The sequence below is a fragment of the Chaetodon trifascialis genome, chromosome 23 (assembly GCF_039877785.1).
Source record: "Chaetodon trifascialis isolate fChaTrf1 chromosome 23, fChaTrf1.hap1, whole genome shotgun sequence".
NCBI lineage: Eukaryota > Metazoa > Chordata > Actinopteri > Chaetodontiformes > Chaetodontidae > Chaetodon > Chaetodon trifascialis.
In genome coordinates, this window is record NC_092078.1 from 3759048 (window position 1) to 3782124 (window position 23077).

At 45.8% G+C, this 23077-nt stretch overlaps 1 protein-coding gene across 3 annotated transcripts in view; it reads left to right on the forward strand.

Moving 5' to 3' along the window:
• Positions 1-23077, forward strand: part of nhsl2 (NHS-like 2) — a 122337-nt gene that overhangs the window by 85058 nt on the left and 14202 nt on the right. For all 3 annotated transcript variants that reach the window (XM_070993060.1, XM_070993061.1, XM_070993062.1), the window contains exons 3-4: positions 12627-12769; positions 15743-15992. In XM_070993060.1, coding sequence (XP_070849161.1) covers positions 12627-12769; positions 15743-15992 — 393 coding nt within the window. The remainder of the gene's footprint in view (positions 1-12626; positions 12770-15742; positions 15993-23077) is intronic.

Sequence of the window (23077 nt, forward strand, 5' to 3'; positions counted from 1 at the left end):
GTTTCCATCAAGATTTACAAGAATGACATCTGCACATTTTGTGATCAAAGTTTTTTAGTTGCTGCGCTGAAATATTCATATGCGGCTCCCTGGCAGTGATATATTATGTATTTAAAGCGCAGCATTGTACTCCACTGGAGGCAGAGGTATTGTATTCTGTACAGGTTTATAATAGGAAGATTTGCACTTCACTTATTGCCTTCTGCTCCTGAGGTCCCGCTGCCCTGCATATTTCTGAAAGGCTTCCCCTCCTCTGCAGACAGATTTACTCTGTTTTCTGGGGAGATTAACAGCAGACAGATTTGCATTGTGCTTTCTGTGTCTGCGCGCCGTTAATCAACAGCAAAATATTCATGTTATTCTTTCACATTAACGGTGAACTTTGAAGTTTTGCCGGTGTCATCCATTACAGCCAGAATGGCTATTTGCACATATTTGCTCTGTAATTTCATGACAGTCCATTAAGCAACACTCAAATATTCATACTTCACCACCTCAACACTCAACATATTTCACTGACGTTCTACTTTGTGTTTGCACAAAGCCGTGAATGTTTGCAGTAATTCTGCTGCAATCTTGTGACTCTTTTTTTGAGTTTTTCAGAGGATATCACCCAGAAAAGTGACTCCAGCATAAAACCTGCTGTCTGACTCTTCTGTTCAGGTGCTATTCTGGAGTGTTTCGCTCGTTAAACTGAGGAAATCTCCCAGAGTAACAGGCCTTTTATGGAACTTGTAGTTGTGGACAATCTGTCAGAGTGAATGTGAAGCTCTTCTGGCAGCTCGTGTTGGCCCGCACCCCAATTAAGACATTTTTATTTTGCTCTGATTTGGCAGCTTTAGATCCGATCTGTGATGGCAGCGTGTCGACCCTGTTGAATAGTACCGCAGCTTTGTTTTCAGGATGTACAGCAGCATATTGTTCTGACGCATGAATGAGCGTTTGACATGAGAGTAACTGTAATAATTAGACGTGAATTTGTCAAATAGTCACGAAATTGAATCTACAGGATTCATCTGCATGGATGTGAATTTCCCATTTTTTCCTGACACTCTGCACGACACTCCGCGTCCACCGTTGCTCTCATTCTGCGGTCAAGTTAGCGACCATAGCAACACTGCTTAGACTTTCAAAATAAAGTGTGCAGGGACACATTAGAGGTGAAGGTTAAGTTTTAGGCACCAAAACTACTTAAAATACTATTACTTCCTTTAAAAAAGACCAACAGACTGCTGGTTTCACACTGGAATCAAAGTGTGAAAGTCCTGTTTTAGCCCATCCATCCACTCAGCCACCTCCCATACGGACTTTCTTGCTCTTTATACTATATTCGCCCCGAAATCGTGCTGAAAAAATGGAGCATTCACGACCATGTACATAAATCTATACTTTAAATGCCATAAAACTGCCCTGATACTGATTTTATACGTACTGTACATTCACTTAATGTCAGATTTATGTGCAAAATTTAAAAACAGTTGCGCAGAAATTAGCAATTTTTGTATTTTGAAACACAGGAAAACTGTATAAAACCTTTAAATATGTTTAAATATACAGTACACACGACCAGATACAGGACAGCAGCTGATGTGACCGTGTCAAAAAGTTGTGGACCGACAGTCTTCATGTTTCTCCAGGTTAGACAGTTAACGTTCGAGCTGTTGAATTTTATTTTGTTCCCTGTTCGCTGATCAGAAGGTGGATGAAATAGCGAGACAAGCAGTAGTTTGTAAGATTAGAGGAAAGTTTCTGGCAAGATGAAAGATGAGAGGGTTTTTTTGATCACCGCCACTGTAGTTCTTCCTCTGAAGTGTCATGAAAATAGTCACCCGCTAACTCAAAGCCGCACCAGGAGATTTGAGGAAGTCGCCGGGAGAAACCGGGGAAACTGTCGAGAAACGTTGAGCTCCGGTATCCAGGAATCCTTAACTGTTACTAAAGCCACAGACAGTGATGCCAGCGTTGTTTGCGTGTTAGTATCTCATGTTTATGGTATTTGGGATGTGACTTTTATCCAGGTTTATTTACTGGAGATAGCGGTTGAATAACTGAGGATAAAGCTGAGATCCGCTGCAGAGCATTTGATCAGCGTCGGGCTTTTGAGAGGCTGACGCTGTCGGCGTCGTCCAGCAGCTCTTAACTGTCATCTAAACTGCCGTTGGTCACAGTGCAGCCAGAGGGCTGGAGATAAGGCTGCGAGAACGGGTGTAATCCATTACAGAGAGCCGCTTTGAAAGAGAGACGCTCGCTGTAGGTGTTGTGGTGGGTTTCAGATACACTGCATGGCCAAACGTATGTGGGATGGGATTATTGAACATCTCGTTTCAGAAGCACTGATCTGCTGCTTCTGCAGCCTCCACCCTCCGCTGACGGCTTCATAAGGTTTTGGAAAGTGGCTGCAGCAGTGTGAGATGGGCTGCTGGTGCTCAGTCCTGGCTGGCGGTCGGTGGTCGAGTTCATCTGAAAGGTGTTGGATGAGGAGTGGACTGATCGGCCAGAGGAGCATCTGACTTTATCACAGTGTGGGTTTTTCTTTTTCTTTTAGTGAATCAAGTAAATTAATGAAGATCTGCCAGCTTAACCAGGTACTTATTTTAACCCAAACCATCATTATAATGGTCATGATGATGGTTCCCTTAACTTAACTTAACTTAACTTAACCTAACTAAGTCATGTTTGTGCCTAAACCCTAACTGGCTTAAACTGTGTCTTTTTGTGTTGCGGTACCGGTGCTTGCAGTGGCCAAAAAGGATGAGACAGCAGTCCTTCCTCACATTTTATATACCAAATGAAAATTCACATCATATATTAAATAGTCATATTTATTGTGCTGTATTGTTATGATGCATTAGTGTTATTATTACAAGACATTTCTTTTATATCAAGTTCAGTAAATGCAGTAAAGAGTCATTGTAAATAAATAAATAATGGAGATCTCAGTATTTAGCACAATAATCGTGATTACAAGTACAGAAAAGTTAATGGTGCGCGTGTACTTTGGGTCGTAAGATGTGTCATAATGCGAGTTTTTATCACTGTGGATGCTGAAACCACCTTAAACACACACTCCTAACAAAGTTGTGTCACACTGGAGGCTGGGATGCATCATTTCAGTGGAGGTCAGTGGTGCTGTCAGTGCTTGGAGCGAGTTGAGAGTTACAGTAACTGTCTGCTCTGTTTTCACCTCTTCTTTTATTTAACGTCCATGCTGGAATTAGACTGCAGCACATGCTTCAGCCGTCGCACCATAAATAGTTTTTACCGTTCACTTTACGATCTTATCTGCGCTCTTTATCACCTGTTTTCTTCTCTTTCTGCAGATCAGCCAGCCTCATTTTCTCATGCCACATCTTATCTTATGCTCAGAGCTTGAAGTGCTAATGCTGCAGCCTTTCCTCACAGTGGACACAATGAGGCGATGAGACATAACAGCCGACTTTAAAATGTCACAGAAACCCTGTAATGGTGTCGCAGGATGTCTGAATCAATGCGCGCCGCGACGCACGCGGTCTGATGAAGTTTCCTCGTCTGCGCTAACTTAACTATAAAATGTCACAGCGGCTCTTTAATTGTGCCGCAGAAGGTCTGAGTCAGGATGATGAGGTTCAGCCGTGGTCGATACGCATTACCGAACAGGTGCGCCATTGATCAGGTGGAGATGCTGATGCAGGAGAAACTGTTGTTTCCTTTTTATAATCTCGAAGGCAGAATTTAATTCGTACATAACCTGACACCGCTTTGAAAGTGAGACTTCAGCTCCAATACTGTTGAACAGTCGGCCTGATTGTTTCTAATCTGAGCAGCAGGTTCAGATCCGGGTTTCACTGAAGCTGGAAGCATCTTCTCTTCCTGTATGGATTTAAATGGGAAACTGAGTCTCTGACTGACTCTACATGACAAAAGCGGTCAGTTTAAATGCCTTTTACGATCATTTTATGCAAATTGTTATTTTATGGTTGGTTAACGGCATTTAATTTAGGCAGGCGTTTAGCTTTTTGGATAAAATTGGCTCTTGAACAAAAAGCTCAAAGCCTGCAGCAGTGAGCGGAGCCGCTTTCAGAGACGCTATAGACTGTTTGAACTTTTATATCTGACTGACCTTTATAATCTGATAGTCTGTTTGTTTTTGAGCCACAACATTTAGCTTTTTTTCTCCGGGAAATGAGTCAGTTTGGCCAAACTGCCTCTCTTTCCAGCTCTGCAGAGCTTTTTATTGGAGTGACATCTCCGTGAATCAAGCGAGACAAACTTGTCTGTCTGCTTTCTCTCCTGAGGGGTCTTTGTGAGAAGTTTTCCAAATGCTGCCGTTGAAGCGTGACACACTTAAACTCTATGATCCAGGGACATTTGCATTTAAGCCAACCTGTCAAAACCTCAAATGAACCCAGTGCTGATCAAACACAGGGCTGAGGTGACAGTACCCTGAAGGTAAGATGAGACTCGTGACCAGAAAGTCACCACTTTGAATATGTTTCAAACTTAGAAAACTCACGATGTGAAGGAAAAACCTGACAAGGCTGTCCTTGAGCAAAGCACTGGAAGTTGTGTGGTGGCTTTGAAGAACGCGGTGCCGCACTTGTAAGCATGTTTGAAACAGCTTACGTTTAATTGGTGGAGCATTTCCTCCTTCGAAACAACGTTATTTAAACTCAGCGTCCTTTTGGTTTGGACGTCGGAGCCATAGCCAGGCCACGCTTCAGACCATGTTTGGACAGACTTTAGTTCTGTATCAGGGCTCCTGCAAAAGATGCAAATGTAACCCAGATCAGCTTCTGTGACATCATCCAGCGACGCATTGCATTAGCTGATCAGATACGTGCATGCTCCTGGTGGGTAACGAAGGATCATAATCAGTAGTAATAAGCCTTAAAACTCACAGACCTGCCACTCAAACTGGACTTCCTGGCTTGTGTTGCGTAACTCCTCTCGATGCCTGAAGCAGCACAAGCACACCACTGCAGCCCCCTTTGTCTCTCTTACACAAGGCTGCTGTGAAGGCGTGGTCAGCGACGGTGCGCTCGACTCGTGCTGTCGCTCTGGAGTGGTAGCTGTGAAATGGTTGTGACAGATCTGACTGGGACTTGTGGGCGCAGACTCTTCTTTTAGCAGCATCTTGGCCAGCGGTGGCTCCTGGAATTGACCAAAATATGCAAGTCATGCTTCTTGCGTGAGTCTGGCAGCCATGCTGGTGTTGGACCAAGTTGATTTTAGCTACCTGGGATTGTTCAAAAAAGCAGGTTGCAGGAGCTTGGATTCCTCAGGATGCCTGATTTCTATGGGACTGAGGACATCAGTGTAACTTCACTGTACTATGTTGAGAGTTGGTTCAATGTAGAATGTCAGCACAGGCTCATAATGCCTTATTTTTTGCTAAAGATGAATTCAGAAAAGCAGCTATACATAGTCCTGTTCTCACAACCTGGAGCCAGATCAGCGCAGGGGATGGAGACTGTGACAGGGGATATATTTACCCGAGATTGAAATAGCATCAGGAGATAAAAGTAAAAAGATCAAGACAGGATGGGATTTTTGTGGACAGAAGTCACAGAAATAGGATGAGACTGGAGGCAATGAATCAGGAAAACAACCGTAAGAGATGAGGCAGCTCCTCAAGCTTGGAGCGATAAAATACTTGTCCTTCAGACTAAAATCTCTAAACTTGGGAGACGCCACCGCGATCTGAACTTACGTTAAGGATCCAAGGTGTCTTTAGTTCACCTTAATGGTTCAAAAACAACTTACCTGCCTCAGTTTGAACCACACATGCTACAACAGGAGCCTTCAGAAGGTACTTTCACTTTACTATAAAAAACATCCAGTCATCCGCAGACGTATCTTGGATAACCAACGAGACAAAGACGACCCCGTAATCAGATCAGAACCCTCTTTGCGGTTTCTAATGACCGGCGTAAACTAGGCCGCTAACCGCCAGATCTGTCCTTCGAGGTCACAACCGCCCGCTTTCATGGTCACAAAGGCCGGCCCCTTTTCCCTGTAATGGATCGATCTGTTGTGCGTGTTAAATCACAAGGACAAAGACGTGGCTTACGGGCGCACACACACATACAGTGCATACGTGGCAGCGTGCGCGTCGCGTACACGGACAAACAAACGCCGTGGCCGCGGTGAAAGAGGGGTATTGTTAATTTCTGTCTTCCCCCCTTCGTCCTCCCGGAGGGGAGAAGAAAGGGTGACCCAAATTTGACACGAGCGGGGTGCATACTGTCAAGGATGGCTGGGTTTATCTGTGAACGGGCGCACTGTACGCACACAAACACACAAAGATGCCTCGACGCCAGTTGTTAAGCAGCACCTAAGGATAGCTTATTCACACGCACGTCCATGAATGCGCTTTGGTGTCACACATGCACCTAAATGAGTGATCCGCACGCACACACCTCCACACAAACACACACAATATACAGGTTAGTGATGCATGAGTGCTCGGCCTGCTTGTCTGGACAGAGGAGGGGGGGTGGGGTAGGTCGTGTTTCGCTGCTCTGTGTGTGTGTGTGTGTGTGTGTGTGTGTGTGTGTGTGTGTGTGTGTGTGTGTGTGAGTGACTGGCATACCTTTACACTCCACACACCAATAGCATCCCCCGTCCCCCTCCCTCATTTTCCCACCACGGTACCCTGCAGTCGTGTAGCCGAGCCGCGCTCAGTGGAGCCCGGCTGCTATCTGAAGCGTGGATCTACAGCTGTTTACCTCCACGCTGCTTCGGCTGTAGCGCCGCTGCTTCAGGACTCTGCCGGTCAGAGCGCAGATCCGCTGACTTCAGCCGGAGATCCACATGTAGTCAAACTCGCCGCCTGCAAGAAACTTGGCAGCACTGGAAGAAGTATCCAGATTCTGAATGTGAGTAAAAGTGATGAAGTGAACAGCATCAAACTAAGACGTATTTTAACCTTTGTTGCATAATATTTCGCTAGCTCATCGTATATTTTGTACGTAAAAATAACTCTTTACTACACACAGCATGTAGAAGTACTCAAGTAAAGTACCTCAAATTGCTTCTAGTTTCAGTCCACCGCTGAACACGTGCTGCTTTCTAATGACTTGAAGCACAAGAGGTTCATTGATTGTAATGCTTTATTGATGCTCAATAAGGGATTTCTTAATGTTTAACAGATCAGCAGTTGACTATTTATCCAAAATACTTCGGGGTTGCTACGTTGTAAACTTCTGGCTGGCGCTCGTCCTCCTTCAACGTAACTTTTAATGTCTTTTTATGCGCCTTAAAATATGCGTTGGTTACAGCTTGTAACTCCCCGTACGCCCACAAATTCTGCTCCTTACGTAAGCGTTTGTGTGCTGATTAAACAAGCGAGATGCAGCGTGTTAATTAGTGAGCTTCAGGGCTGCTGGTCACCTCCTGCCTCCATCGCTGAACACACACACGAGAGTGTTGTTCGTCTTCGTCTTGGCAAGAGAGTAAATGAGCTTATCGGCGAAATGTTGAACTAAATAATTAGAAGGGACTGAAAGCAGGTATGTTTGCCAACAAAGGGCGCCCAAAAGCACCTTGTTTGTGATCTTTAAAGCCTTTGTTGACCGTTGAGGAAGCGTCTGAGGGCGTCCTGTTTGAGGCGTCTCCTGCAGGAACAAATGAAGCCTCAACACGTTTTGATGTGAGATTACAGAAACATGTTGTCCAGCTCTGCCAACGTCTCCCACCCTGTTAGTGCAGTTTTGACAGATTGGACCTCAGTGGCATTATGTTGTGTGAATTCCCTTCCTCCCCCTCCTCCCCCTCCTCCCCCTCCTCCTCCACCCCTCCTTTGGCTTCATCTTAACCATTTTTCCTGATTCTTCTGTCTCTTTCCCCCAACACATCGTCTTTACACAGCCTTTTCTTTCGTCTTTTTCCCCACACATACGTCCTCCTCCGCCTCGACCTGATCGTTTGCTTCCTTTCTTTTTATTGCTCTGTTTGTTTGAAGCACTTCCTCCCTCTGCAGTGCGTCTCCTTTCTCCTTTATTACCTTAATTTTTCTTCATCTGTCACTTTATCCAGTTGGGCTTCTTGATTTCCGTTTGTTCCCTTTTCATCATGCTTCCACTTATTTCCTCTTCTTCTGCATCTTCTCCTCGAGCCGTCTTTTCCGTTGTCATCTTCATCTGCTTCCTCCTCGCCCTCTTCCTCATCAGCCTGTTCTTCGGACTCTTGCTGACGCCTCACTTCTTTGGACCGCTGCAGTCTGGATGAGATGAGTTTTGGCTTCTGCTCGCTGTTTGCTAACCGGCTGATCCTGCTGTTTTTGCATGCAGCGGTCGGGCAGTTCGTAATCAATTATTTTGACACTGCAAAATAGACAGTTCTCTATCACGAGCGCCGGGTGTGTGATACGCCTCTGCGAATACAAACAGCCGGGACGTGTTTTCTTAAAGCAAGCGCTTGCAAAGTGTAACGGCTAATAGCTTCCAGAGGAACTGGCAAACGCAGTGAGCAAAGTTTTCTGTTCAGCACGCCGTCATTAATATTTATGTACAAAGTTTAATGCAAAAGTTTGGCTTTAAAGAGAGATTTGACTTCAGATTCAGTAACTGTGCCAAACTTTTGGGTTCCTACCCTTCATAAAGGCTTATAAGCTGTAAGGAATAACTTTATTGGTAGTTAATAAACTATTTACTTAAGCTCAGTCATTAAAGTAATGATGTTCTTATTGGCTTCCCTGCAGGAAGTTCGGCTGGAGGATCAATACCGCTCTCATCTGTGTATTAAACATCAGGCGACTGCCAGCAGCTTGTTATCTGAGCTCAGCATAAAGAGCAAAATCCACCCACCAGCCCCTCTCAAGCTCACCAAAAAGCAACCAGAAAACGAACGTCTTACTCGTTTAATCTGGACAAAAACAAGTCTTGTCGTCAAGGTTGTCAGACGTCAGTTGGAAGGCTGGTTTTGATCCCTTCACACCGCCTGTTTCCCATTGTTTCCAGTCTGTACAACCAGTTAAGCTTGCCAGCGATATAGATCTTATCACATCGGGTTTGCACGTTTCCGGAAATGTCAAAATATTCCTTCGATTTTAATTAAAGGTCAAGAGTTTAATCACTTTCTAATAAGCCTTCAGTTCTGAAGGTTATTAAAGTCATTAATGAAAGATCATCGGCTTCTCACTCTTCAATAAACCAGCAGCTCAAGCTGCAGTCAGAAGTGTTAAAAACGGTGAGTCGCTAATTTCAATTTCATCATTTCAATCCATCGAGTAATCAGTGAGGTTTGGTTCAGAAGTCCTGTTTAACACGTCAGAAGTCAAATTAAACGTTGGACACACTTGATGACTGTCTTATTAAAGGGTTATAACCGACTGTAAAGCATCAGTAAACAATTTATAAACCATTAATTAAAAGTAAATGCAGGTGTATTCACTGCATCCACAGCCCAGCGCAGCAGCTAATATGAGTCACGTGTTAGCATTGCTGCGCTAACTGGGAGTTAGCAGGAGCTCGCGTGACGCTCACTGGGATTAATGAGGAGGTTTTTCATGTGGGAGCGTTAATCCCAAACAGATTAAACTGGTCAGTTTGCAGGAAGGAGGCAGGTTGTCCCAAAAACCTCCTCTCTTCTCGTCCCGCGGCGTCTCGACCACCCAGGCAGCTCGTGCCTTGTTCGGATCGTCTTGTCCTCCGCCACTTCCTCTTTTCCCGTCCTCCAGCCCCTCGTTTCCTCTCACTCGCTGTTTGTATTTCCCACATAAAGCAGAAGAAAATAAAACTTAACTGTCAACATGTGGTGGGAAAATTGTTTTCAGCGTCACCTCAACAAGGAGCAGCCTCACAATGTGTAATCCTCATTTGAGAAAACCCTCAGTTTTCCTCAAATGATGTCTGCCATCGCGGAGTTTCTAAAACCCTTTCAAACTCAACTTACTAACCTCCAGAACGCACAGTGGCTGAGCTGAAAATGACAACTGACACATATTAGTGCATCATCTTAATCCGTGCTGATGGTGGTGAGAGTCTCGGTGTGTGCGAAGGCTGTCCTGTGTTTCCTCTTAAGTTTAGAGGCATAATTACACTCTGGGTGAGCTCCTATAGACGTTTCCCCGCTGCTGGCAGTTTTTAGCTCAGCAGAAGGAAGACGTCAACAGCAATGATCCCAAATGCCATGAAAAAACAGCACAAAATCTGTGGGTGGGTGGACTGCCTGCCCTCATGTAAAAACACATCATTATCTTTTTGTGTTTGGTGGTGGTGCTGCTGTATATTAATTTCTTTTCACGACTCCACATTCATGACTCAAAAACACTCCCACGTCGCCTGCGCCCGCTTGAATCCGACACCGGACAAACTTTCTGTAAACTACCTACGGTTTTGAATGTGTTTACCAGGCGCGAAGGCTGCGCAGAGTCTTCAGGCCATTAGAGCTCACAGAGTTGAACAGCACATGCAGTCAGCCTCGAAATTCTAGTAGTTTACCATATGGACGCTGCAGCAAGTCCAGCAGTGACTGAATGTGAGGGCGGACGAAGTTTAACCGCACAATAAGCCGAGAAAGATGAGGATATATTCCACACTCTTTGCATCTGTAATGTCTATTTGCTTTAAAGCAGCGTTGATGTTTTTTGGCCTCTAGGGGGCAGCAAACAGCAGATACATAGAACCTTAGCAACTCCTGAAGGAAATATCAGGCTCTCCAACAGCTAAATGCTCCACTACGACCGCAAGCCAGCTGCTAACTGTCTGTTTGGTTGTTTTGGTAGCGGATAAATCCAGAAAACTATGAGCTGAAAGACGTCACATTCATAAAAATAATGACTTTTGGAAATGCATATTTTCAGGATTCAGGGTTCCTTTATTGATCCCCGAGGCGAAATTGTTTTTGTAGCAGTGCTCCATACAAGATAGAATTATAGAATTAGAATGAAATTAGAAAAGAAAGAAAAGAGAAAGAAATATATCTATAAAAGCAATATAAAAACAAAATATTTATGCTAAGAATGTATATATATAACAAAATATACAACACAATAAAATATACAACAATGGAACAAATATATATACTGAACATTGGATGTGCAAAATTGAATTTTTGACTAATTCTTCAAATTTACAGTTATTTCTGTTAAAAGGTGACCTTTCAAAATTGGACCTTTATGAGAGGATTATATATAAAATAAAATTTATGATATATTACCAAAATTTACTTGATTCTTGAGACCAAGGAATATATTTTATCGTGTAATAACATTAATATTAGTAACATGATCTCTTTTACTTTGGCATTAGAGCTGCAAATAGCTCCATTAATCCAGATTAGTGTCAAAATGTCCACCAGTGTTTTCCAAAACCCAGTGTGTCATCTCTCAGCTGCTGAGTTTGTCCAAACAACAATTCAAACCCCCAAAATACCAGATTTACTGTGAGGGACGACTAAGAAATTAGCCAAATAGTCGCATTTTGAGCTGTAATTACTTGTTAATTTTGCTGAAAAATAACTTTTAGATACCAATTATTGAAATTGCTGCCCGTTCACTTTCTTTAAGAGACTAATTGTTTCAGATCTAAATGGAGAAATTAGTTCCTTTGAGTTAATGAACTGAGTGAACCGCTTCCCTTTGGCTGCCAGCGTCTGTGCTTATCCATCACACCGGAGGTTTCACTGTCTGTGGGTGAAGACCACTCTCACCATCAACGCGCAGAGGTATTGACGTGCTTTGTTGTCACCCACCCCCTCGTGTTGCCAGGCAACCACACACCACCAGGAAGGAATCCATATTGTTCTGTGAAGCAAGTTCAACCTAAAACCCTATACCTCAGTGACACTGCCGCTCCTCCACAGCTATCAGCAGAGAGAGTGTGTGTGTGTGTGTGTGTGTGTGTGTGTGTGTGTGTGTGTGTGTGTGTGTGTGTGTGTGTTGCAGGGCTTTAGGGATGAGTGGAGAGTGGGGAGTGGGTCGGGAGTGTGTTTTGGGGTAAAGGATTGGCTGAGGGGTTGTGAGGGGGAGTGTGTGTGTGTGTGTGTGTGTGTGTGTGTGTGTGTGTGTGTGTGTGTGTGTGTGTGTGTGTGTGTGTGTGAGACGGCAGAAAGAAAGAGGGGGAGGTGGGGGTTAGGAATCTGTTTACAATGGCCTGGGGGAGAGTCTCTAAGCTGCCAGGGAGGGAGAAGCAGTCAGATATCGAGAAGAAGCGTGAGAGGAAAAGTCTGCGGCGAGGACAGAAAGACGGACCAGACAGAGAGAGAGAGAGAGAGAGAGAGAGAGAGAGAGAGAGAGAGAGGGGATGAATGAAAGGAGAGAAAGCCCCACAACTCATGAGAGGATTAAAAACAAACTCAAGGAGTCCTTTAAGGTTCCTCGGCAGAAGCTGCTCGAGGAGTCACAGGAGGGAAACTGCAGGGTGATGCAAAGCAGCCGTCGTACCAGATCTCTGCTCTCGGCCATGCAAATAGGGAAATCTGGAGCGTGAGTTTGGGTTGTGTGTGTGTGTGTGTGTGTGTGTGTGTGTGTGCGTGCCAGTGAACTTTTATTCTTGTGTGCATCGTGCTGCAGAAAGTTGACGCTAACTTATAGGCTCCTTCTTTTTTTCTCTTTCTGTCTGTTTGTGTGCTTGTGCTGTTGGATGCTTTGTGTGTGCATGCGTGCGTGCGTATGTGTGTGTGTGTGTGTGTGCGTGCGTGCGCAGACTTTGAGGAGCAGTTGTACGACACAAAGCTGACCGGTCAGACTTTCCGGCATCCGTCCTCGCAGAGCTCTGACGACACGTCCACCTCGCTCAGCCGATCGCCCGTCTCCCTCAGCAACAAGAGACCCGACTTCATCTTCCTGGTAAGTGCACACACACACACACACACACACGCACACACACACACACTCGTCCACCTCGTCACTCATGACGTCCTGCAGCTAAACACACGCACACACGCTCTCTGAAACCAAAGACCTCGTCCCACTCGCTCTGCCCTTCTGGCCCTCGCTCTCTCTCCTCCGCTCTTCACCTCTGCTCTGCATTTTCTTCCTAAACTCGTCCGACACTTCGTTTTCTTTCGTAGCAAACTCCTCCATTTAATTCGATGGATGTTAGAATATTTCAGGAAGAAAAACCTTTCTATGACAGGTGTGCAGTGCTCACACCTGTATGTGTCATACAGGTGATTACAGTCTCACTACTTGTATTGTATTTCCATTTTATCCAGATTTATACTTCCACTCCTCTACGTGTCAGAGGCACGTATCTCCCCCTTTCTGATAACCTGAAGGATGAAGAAGGCTTCTCCTCCTCCTCCAGCTAAACAAACTCTTTAAAAAGCCTCTCGGATCAGCTGAAAACGCATCGTCATTGTTTGCCCAGCCTGTTTTTCTGAGCTCGTCGAACTTTTTTGGAGATGCGTGGTTCTCACAGGACGGCCGAGCTGCAAACGTGATGCATCGCTGTAGATTAAAGTAAATAAAGTAGTTCAACCTTAAACATCCACTGCAGTAAAATTCAGCAGATCACTTTACTGCAACATGAGTACTTTTACTTCTCCTGCTTATGATAACACTTGCATACTTGTACTGAATGCAGAACTTTTACCTGTAGTGGAGTATTTGTACTGTGTGGTATGGCTTGGATCTGTAATGTGTTCAGTACATGTGTCATATATGTATCATGTAACTGAAATCTTAAGACTTCTGACTTAAAGGTTGGAGGGAGGTGTTTGTCTTATTGATCAGCTGCTGGGGGGGGGCCCAATAATCTGCGTTCATCGCTGGCTTCTCCTTTCTCGTGTCAGCCTTTAATCAGCAGCACAAAGCATTTTTATCCGTCTCCACAGCACAGCTAACAAATTACTATTTCAGTGTCAATAAATCTGTGTGCTAACGTTCGTGTTGTGACAAAACGCCTCATTGCTTTTGTTATCAGCTCTTTCATCTACAGAAGCGAAGCTGAATTAGCCAAAAAGCGAGGCTGCGCGCCGCGTCCCACCCTCTCTTTCAGCTCTGTCGGGATTAGTCACCGTCCTTTTCACACTCTCAGCAGTTTTCCCGTAAACAAACGCCAAACCGTTTAGCGTCAGATGGAAATATGATCAGAATTAAAATAGCAAATGACATCAGCGCCGTTCGCTCGGCTGCTCGGTGAACCGCGGAGTTCAGGACAGGTTGTGAGATTTAATTTTAAAGACTTAATCAAGAGTAATTTAACGCTTGTGCTGTGTTGTAAAGTACACAAAGGATCGAAAGGCAGCACACTTCATATTCATATTCATACATTCATGCATATCAGCAGGGTATTGGCTCAATATTAGTCATGTTCAATGTCTTCTTCGGAGGGTTTGTGTTTTAAAGGTGCTTCCTTACTTGCTGCCAGTAAGCAGTGATGATTGAGGGAGAGCTCTCAGTTAATGGCCCGCTGGTTGTAGAATATGGTCCTGCATTAATAGCTGCTTTATTATGGCGAATAAAGAGCCACTGTGCTGCTAACATGCATGCTAACAGCTACCTCTGGATGAAAGCGTCTCTGCAGCTCCTTCCTCTCTGTCCTCGCCCTCTTCTCCGCCTTTGCCGCTGATGGTTCTCAGGCTGTTTCCCTGCACTGTGCCATTACGGCTGCTTGATGGACTCCCACGGTGATTTTACTGCAAGATGGCTGCACATTCGCTCCATGCTGGCGCTCGGCTCCTTCAGTGAGCCATTAAGCGGCTCCGTTAAGTGAGTGCCGCTCTCTCGGTTTGGGCTAATTTCAATTAGAGTTTGGCAGATTCCCACGAGGCAGTTTGGACCGGAGACGGTCCTCATGTGTTTCATCAGAGAGGACGGACCGCAGTGTCTGCACTGCAGCCTTGCTAAAGGGCTCCTTGGCAGCGATGGTTGACACCTCAGGTTTAATACCAGGTGGCTGACAGATGCCTCCCAGCTGGGATTACACCTTGCTGCCTCTGCTGCCTGCTGGCCAATCAGGTCTAAACAGTCATATTTCTACCTTTCCTTCCTCTTCTGTGATCTCTGCTTCCTTTCAACAGCTATAAAAAAAGTGAATCATCATATTTGAGCTCACGTTTTTCTTTCTTTCACGATAATTCTCTCTTCTAACCAACGACAGGTAAAAATGAGACGTGCGCTGTGTTTATTTCCTGAAATGCTTTTGCTCTCTTCGTCTCTCTTCCTTCCACTCCTCACTTCTTATCTACTTAACCGTTCCTTTCTCCGGCTGGCACCGAAGCAGCTTAAAGAGGACAAAACAATTTGTTTTGGTGGAGGTAGATGAGTAGATGACCTCCGCCAGGCAGCCTTCGCCTCCTCCAACTTTCCGGTCGTATTGATTTTTTGCTGTAATTGAATTTAGAGTTTATTTGGGGTTTTTTGGCTTTGAGCCAATGGCAACAATTTAAAAGAAAAAACCCTGTTGTCTCTTTTTCATGAAACCAAAATATGAACTTTCAAAGAGGTTGAAAGCATGGTACAAGATGTGAAAAATGGGGGTGCTGGCTGCGTTAAGACGGCTGAAAATGTGCACTTTCCTCAGAAAATCACACCTGTGGCACAAAACAGCTGAACAGCAAGAAGGAAAGTGACCATAAGAGTTGATTTGAGGCAGCGTTTGAGACGACTGAAACCTTTTTTATTAGATCTTAGCTCTGTAATTGTTAATGACTGATAAAAATTTTACAGTTAGGAGCATTACAGAAAAAGTTTGAGAACTGCTGACATACAGAAACGTTATTTTTTGCAGCGGAAAGCGTTGAAGCTAGCGCTCGCTCGTCAAAGCTCTTTTCCGAAAGCTCCACTCTCACCACGTCCCTCTTCCCCTTCCTCTAGCCGGCGTCCAAACAGCTCTACGAAGATGAAACCGCCTCCTCGGTGTTTGGCCTGAGGTCCGCGACCGACCCGTCTCCCTCGCCGACCCCGTCACCCTGCGGCTCAGATCGCCCCCCGCTGGGCTGGAGTAGTAACAACAGCAGCAGCAGCACCACCACCTCTGCTACCGTCGGACCACCTGTGGCGGAGAAACCACGCTGGCACCTCGGGAGGCGCACGCCGGGTCACTTTTTACCGCTCGACGTCACAGGTACGATGTCCTGGGTGATCCATCCTCCCTGATTTTCACTCTTTGTTCTACGTCACCTTGCTCTGAGCATCTGATTCTGCTGTAGATGCGTTTGCAGTGGAGCTGGATGAAAGCCCGGCTCACGCAGACACTAAAGGGTACCTCATGGGTCCACACAGTATAAGGGGTGTGAAAACATCTGTATTTGACAACCTGGGGATGAGCACAGTCTGGTAGGCGACTAATTTAGCTTTGAGCTTCGGTTCACTCTTTTCTCACATGAGTTGCAGGGGTGTATGACAAGTACAAATGAAGTTGAAATTGAGGACGTAACCTCTGTGTGCTTTGCATCGAAGGGAGCATTGAGAAGCAGCTGATGCAAAGGCATCTTTTTGAGGCGACGGAGGTGTTTTTGAAAGCTCCTTTTCTGCGTTCTGCCCTTTTTGTACAGACCACTGCAGGCGAGAGACAGCAAAGGTGATGATATGCAACAGATCCAAAGTCTTTGCAGTGGTATTATGTGCACCTCCAGGATGTTTTCACCGTAGCAAAGTCTTTGAGGTGGCGCTGCATGGAAATTCTGGACAAAATCAGTATAGACAGCATAATATTTCCTGGTTCCTGCCTTAGAAGTCCTCGGCCTGGCGCAGCTACAGCATCTCAGGGAGTTCATGAATGTTTCATCGCCTGCCAGCAACTGATCCGCAGCCATCTAAGTAGTAAAAGAGTTTGCTGTATTTAAATACGTACATGTAAACGCAGGCGACTGGCATCCGGCCAGCGAAGTAGTGGTGATTATCCAAAGCGTGAACGCTCAGCGTTTGATTAGTTGATCCATTGATTGACCGAACATGAACCAACATTCGGGTGTGAGCAGTGGACAGAGCCACCGTGATGTCACCGTTTTGTTTGCCTTTTTGAAGCCTCAAGTTTGGCATTACGGGTGTCGCCATCTTGGTTTATTGGAGCCAGAAGTGGCCATGTTTGCCGTGGATACAAGCGTGGTAATGACGTTTCAGTCACAAAGTAGACACCCCCTAATGAATGGACCATCATGCTTTGTCGAAGAAGACTTGAAACAGACAGCTGAGACCATGAACTCACTGGGAAACTGTCGACTGAAGTGATAAACCAAGTTTTCTCATAGGCTCACATAAAATCGGACCTCTATTTGCGGCCAGCGGACTCGCCCCCTGCTGGCCGTTAGAAAGAATGCAGATTTAAAACAAGCTTTAGCTCAACTTCTGCACTGGCTTCACTTTCAGATCTGGAAGTTTCAGACAATTCAAGCACTTTGAAGACGTTACTTTGGGCTCTGGGAGTTTGTTATCAGCATTTTCCACCGACATTTTAAATCAGTTAATCACAAGAACAATCCATAGAGGAACTAATATCAAAATAATCGTTGTTCTAAAGGTCACATGATCAGCGAGCGAGTAGGAGTGACGCTGAGGAAGGGTTTGATGGAGGATGATTACGGGGCTGTCAGCGGGGAAGGTGGGTGATTGTTGGTAATGTGTTGGCCACAGCCAGATGCCTTCAAGCATGGCATGGTTTTATGAGAATTTATGACCTCAATATGAAAGTTCTCAGACAAATAATCTGAAATTAAATATATTATCCCCCAAGATGAGATTGTATTGGAAATGAAGCAGCCCTGGAAGCTGTTGACGGCTCCGGGTGTCTGACTCGGAAACATGGGATGTAATGTGCCGGTTAACGGTTAAATTGAACCTTATTTTCGTGTCCTTGCCGTCGTTGGTTTATTGTCGTAAAATGAAAAACACTGGTGACGCCTCTGAGCAAAATCTGGATTCACACTTTCTGCGTTGTTCTCGAGGGAGGTGGATTTTCTGTGACAGTTGTAAAAGTGAGAGTCGTGGGAAATTAAACTGAAGGGAAATGCAGAATGACTGAATTTCGCTCTCCTTTGAGGGGACTTGTAGCTTTGATTTGGGCATATTCTGCTAAAAACGGCCTCATGTTAGCTTGTATGCGCCTCTTTAGCAGCGTCTCCAAAGCTTGACAGCAGCAGCAACATGAGGCGGCGGTTTCTGTTCTCACGCAGGCCGCCGAATGCTCCGAGGTCCATTTGACACGCCAAGGACCGGCTGATGCCTTTGGATTCATCTTTTGAGACACAGGAATCCTCTTTGGCCCATCGACGTTTGGCTTCACCTCCGGCCTTTGAGGTTTAATGTTTTTGTCAGCTTCAGCCTCGCAGAAGAGCGACCACTGATCGATAACTTGCCCAGAAATCAGGCCTAGAGTAGCCGGAAACGTTACCCCCGGTTAGACAGCAGCTACGTCATTACAGTGAGATTCTGATGAAAGCTCCACCACCAAACCAAGACCTCTGAGAGATGGATGATATAAACACCACATCTCAGGTACTTCTGGGCAGGCTGAACAAAGGTGTGTAGGACCTTTTGAAGATGAAGATGAAGCATCGCTCGAGGTACAATCTGTAGTGAGCACACGCTGAGATGATCGGACATGAAAGCACGTCATGAAGGACGTAAAGAGAGAACAGATGTTCTCAAACGCAGCTGGAAACTCTGCGTGCAGGTTCCCTCGTTGCTTCAACAGTTTGCACCAAGTAACTCACACACACACACACACACGCACACACACAAACTCACACTTGACATGAGTTTGAGCTTTAAGGGCGAGAATGCGGCAGGAACGAGGTTTGACGTCGGGAACATTTTCTTCTTGTGATCACGTTCGCTATCGCCCTCGCCCATCTCCAGCAGTCAGCTTTGCTTGTGAGCTTTGTCTGTGTGTGTGTGTGCGTGTGCATGTGTGTGCATGTGTGCGCTGTCAGAGCTGTTAGTATGCTGTGGTCATCCTCAGCAACATCGTTCTGACACTCCTGCTTCCACTCGCCTCAACCAAGCCTCCCCCTTGTTTACTTTGCGTGCGTGCGTGCATGTGTGTGTGTGTGTCTTTGCATACACACATGTGCACACGTGCACGTGCACATGTGTGTACTTGGCCCTCCTGGTTTTTGGCATAGCAACTGCTTCGTCACTGGGTGCCTCTCCCCTCCTTCTCGCGCATATCCGTCCATAGTTTAATACCTCACCGTCTCTTTGTCTCTCTCTCTCTCTCTCCCCCTCTGTCCCCCTCTCCCCCTCCTCACCCACTGTGTAGAGGAGTAGAAGGTCAGGTATAATGATGCATGCCTGTGGCGTTGTACTTGGTGGGTATTCGCTTCCTTCGGAGAGAGAGGGATGGAAACAGAGAGAGGAAGAGGGAAGGAGGCAGAGACGGAGATGGGAGAGAGAGGTAGTGAGATAATAGAGTCAGAGGAGAGAGAGAGAGAGAGAGAGGGGGGAGTAGTTTGAGGACAACACTGACTTCATCGTGTTTTTCTTGTCAACAAATGTCTTGAAAAGACCAAAACCAACACTGGGTTTTTCCGTCTCTAAACTCTTCCCCACCTCCTCCTCCTCCTCCCTGTGTCTCCCGGCCTCCAGCCCATCGGTTCCCTCTGAAGACGTGAATCTTAAAAAATGGGTCACAGCACATCTGTTAAAGGCTCAGTGACGTCCTGCAACAGCTGGCCGCTGTAGTTTTTATCAAATGTTACCAAACAGGAATCAGAAAGGTGCGTTTGTTCGGGACTACTTTCAGCTGTGGATTAATACACAGAAGAAACTATCTTCTATCTTCTACTCAGTGAAAAATGTAAATCTTGGCCATTCTTCTGGGGGCCCACTGAGACCTGTCAAGGATCCCAGCGGGGTCCTCGGACCCCAGGTTGAGAACCGCTGTGTGTTTCCAGCAGCATTGAGTCAGAATAACCCGCAGCGTCCGTGCTAATGCTAATGCAGGAGCAGGTCAACCGGTGCAACAGTGTGACTCACTGATGTGTTTTTAATAGTTTTTGGACAACAGTGGACCTCAGATGAAGAAGCCATCATCATCATCATCATCCCGTCAGACTGGGGCTGCACATGCTGTTCTTCAGCAGAGTCCACCCCCTGATGGTTTGGTCTTTTCGTAGGATTTATTTGCTGAACATGCGGTGAAGACACCCCTCCGTCCCTCCTCCACGCCGTCTCCGTCTCTCCTTCTCCGTAAACCAGCGAACAGGTAGCTTGCAGCCAGCTTGCTGTTGCCATGGTAACTCGCCACTCTTCCTCTCTCCTCCCTAAAAAAAGAAGAAGGAGGAAAAAAAAAAGAGAAACAGTGGCGAAGGAGAAGAGAGGAAGCGAGCGTGCGAGCGAAACTGAAGCCAGAAGAAGGGAAGGAGCGCGGAGAGGTGACAAGGACAGACAGGGAAAATGCAGTTTGAGGACAGACAGAGCGGGACAAGAGATGGATGGAGGGACATGGGATGAGAGAATAATGAATGAAGGATAATGAGAGAACATTTTGTCACAGCTCCACTCCTCCTCCCACTTTCCCTCCTCTTCCTCTCTCGCTCTTTCTCTCCGTTAGTGCACATCTCGCTCCGGCAGTTTTCATGAATGACTGAAGTACTGTAGGCAGTGAGGCTGTGAATGCAGCACAGGCTGAGAGACAGACAGGCGGACAGACAGGGTAAGACGTTTATGGATGTATGCTTATCGTCTGCTTTGCTCTCACGGCGTGAATTCGGAAGATTTGATCAACTTTCGGCGCATTTAACTAAAATTGTAAAAATATGTGTCTAGTTTGGTTTGCGCACACGAGCTGCTGATGTTATTTTGGGATTTCATTCATTAATTTTAACATCGCAGACGTTTGAAGACCATCTGTTGATTTCCCTCGGTGTGAAAAACAGGGATCGTCTAAATGTTGAACTTCGTGGTTGTGAACTGAAACACAAGCGGCTCGTGACATTGCAAGGACGAGCAGGTGGAAAGGAAAAGGCAGACAGAGGTTGTAGCAGTTAGCTGATTACTTTCCTGAGTGAAAACAAGCAGACTGAACGGCAGCGAGGCGGACAGGAAGAGGGTTTGTAGATTCAGTCACATCGTGTTTTTGGATTTTCACCTGGTTAAAATGAGAAATGCTGAATGATTGGCATGTTTTCTAATCAAGGAAAATAGTGTTTTGGAGTCAAAGTGCAATGTGAAATATGATCGATTCTTAAACAACACTGGCTGGCAGACAGGCGCGTTAATAGCTTGCAAATTTGGGCATTTTTGCTAAGAGGCGTTTTGTTAATGCGGTTCTGAACGCAGAGAGTCAGTGAAGGGAGCACAGGCAGGCTTCATGCTGCCGAGCCGCAGACGCTCTAATCCGCTCGGTTTACCTGGAACGCCTCCGTCTACCAGGAGTCTGACAGGGGAGGAACTTTTCAGGACTGCAGCAAATCCCATTGGCTGCACATCCTGCCCTTTGTCACGAGAATCCGTCGCCGGGCAGCAGCATGAATGCATCTCTAATTCAATCCAGCAGGGTTTTAAACTTTAAAAACCCGTCGCCCGCATGAGTTATGGCTGTCTTAGGTTCATTTTGGGTCTGTACAGTAGAGCTGCAGGCAGGCCGCCACAGAAAAACCGTGATATGACCTCTGATGAAGTGAAGAAGATCAAATAAACAGAGGCATTTACACATTGTTCAATCAGCAATACATCCGGTGCAGTGTGGATTTGGGCTGTTTGTCTTTGATATTCAGGATTCAGTTTTATGTGTAAAGCCCAAAATCACAGCTAAAGTCAAAAGCTCAGACTATTTATGCTGTTATTTATTGTTTTTCTGTCATTAGTAGTTGATTTTGCATTGGCTTACTGCCGTTATTCTGACATTATCTGTTTGTTACCCCAATTATTCTCTTTCAACTGCATCACATGGCCTTCATCAGCTGTCACTGCACGCTTAGAAGTTCATGTTCGCACCTTGAAAAGAGCAGTTCACAAAAAAGGTCTCCATGCTGTGGAGCTTTGGACTGTATCGCACGGTCCTCTTCAGCGTCATTCATCATTCGTCAACCGCTGTTTCCAAGATGGAAGTCAGCCTGAAGACAAGTTCTCATTCAAGGGTCATCAAATTCCAATTCTTTCTAAGTTTAGGGAAAGATAGTTGGAAAAGGTCTCATGTAGCTCAGTTGTTATGAGCATCTATCGCCACAGACGGGTTTACGCTGGAGTTAGTGGAAAGTCTGGTGCATCTTACACAAGCTGAAGGGCACCGTGTGAGACACCAAAGGGTGGGACAAAACGCTGGTGTTTCATGTCTTGGGAATGAGACCGGGATCGTCATTTAGAGGCAAGGATCTTCATCACTTTAAAAATTCTGTGTGTCCCACTCCTGATTGCATTTTGATGTCAAAGCACTGACAGGGGAGGCGCTGTGGCTCAGAAAGTGATGAAGTCAACGGAGGAGTTTTTGACTTGGGGGGATTAAAGCCGTGTCCTTTGATTCAGGACAAGAGTCCAGCTCGTCCACAGCTGCCTGAGCGCTCCCAGCAGGCGGCAAAGCAGGGCCGTGCCGAAGAGACATTATGATGAATGAATCATCACCCTGTCTCTGTGGTGAAGGCTGCTGATAGTTGAAATAGTGTCTATTATTTATGGCTGCCGGAGCAACACAAAGACTCCCAACCTCGGAGCGCCAGCTCTGTCAGACACGAGGCCGACCGAGAACGAGGACGCCGTTCTGAAAGGAAGGCGGCAGCAAACGTGACCGTGTGCACGTATGAAGGTGACGTGTTTGTCGCCCAAAGAGACTGCAAAGCTGCCACTTTGCCAGATGAATGCGGGATTAAAGGGACATGCAGTCCAGCAGGAAGTGGCTGAATGCATGACAGCCAGACAGGAAGTCATCTTTAGCCCTGCTCATTGGCTGAGTCACAGCTCAGCCCAAACACTCATTTATTCATGCAATGGCCGCTGAATGGCTCTCAGTGAATGAGCTAAACTGACAGATTGTTGGAAAAATGGATGAATGACTGATGCTGGTAGATGGCTGAAGAGATGGAGAGGTAAAAAGATAAAGAGACAGAAGCAGAGGAACAGGTGGAAAGATCCCCAAATGTTAAAGCGTCAGGAAGGTTCTTCTTTACTCCGGTAACTCTGCATGACACGCATCAGCCAGAGCTGATGAGGCTCCATTAAACCAGTGATTTATTTTTTATCTAACCAGGAAATGAGATTTCTGGCTTCTGTGCA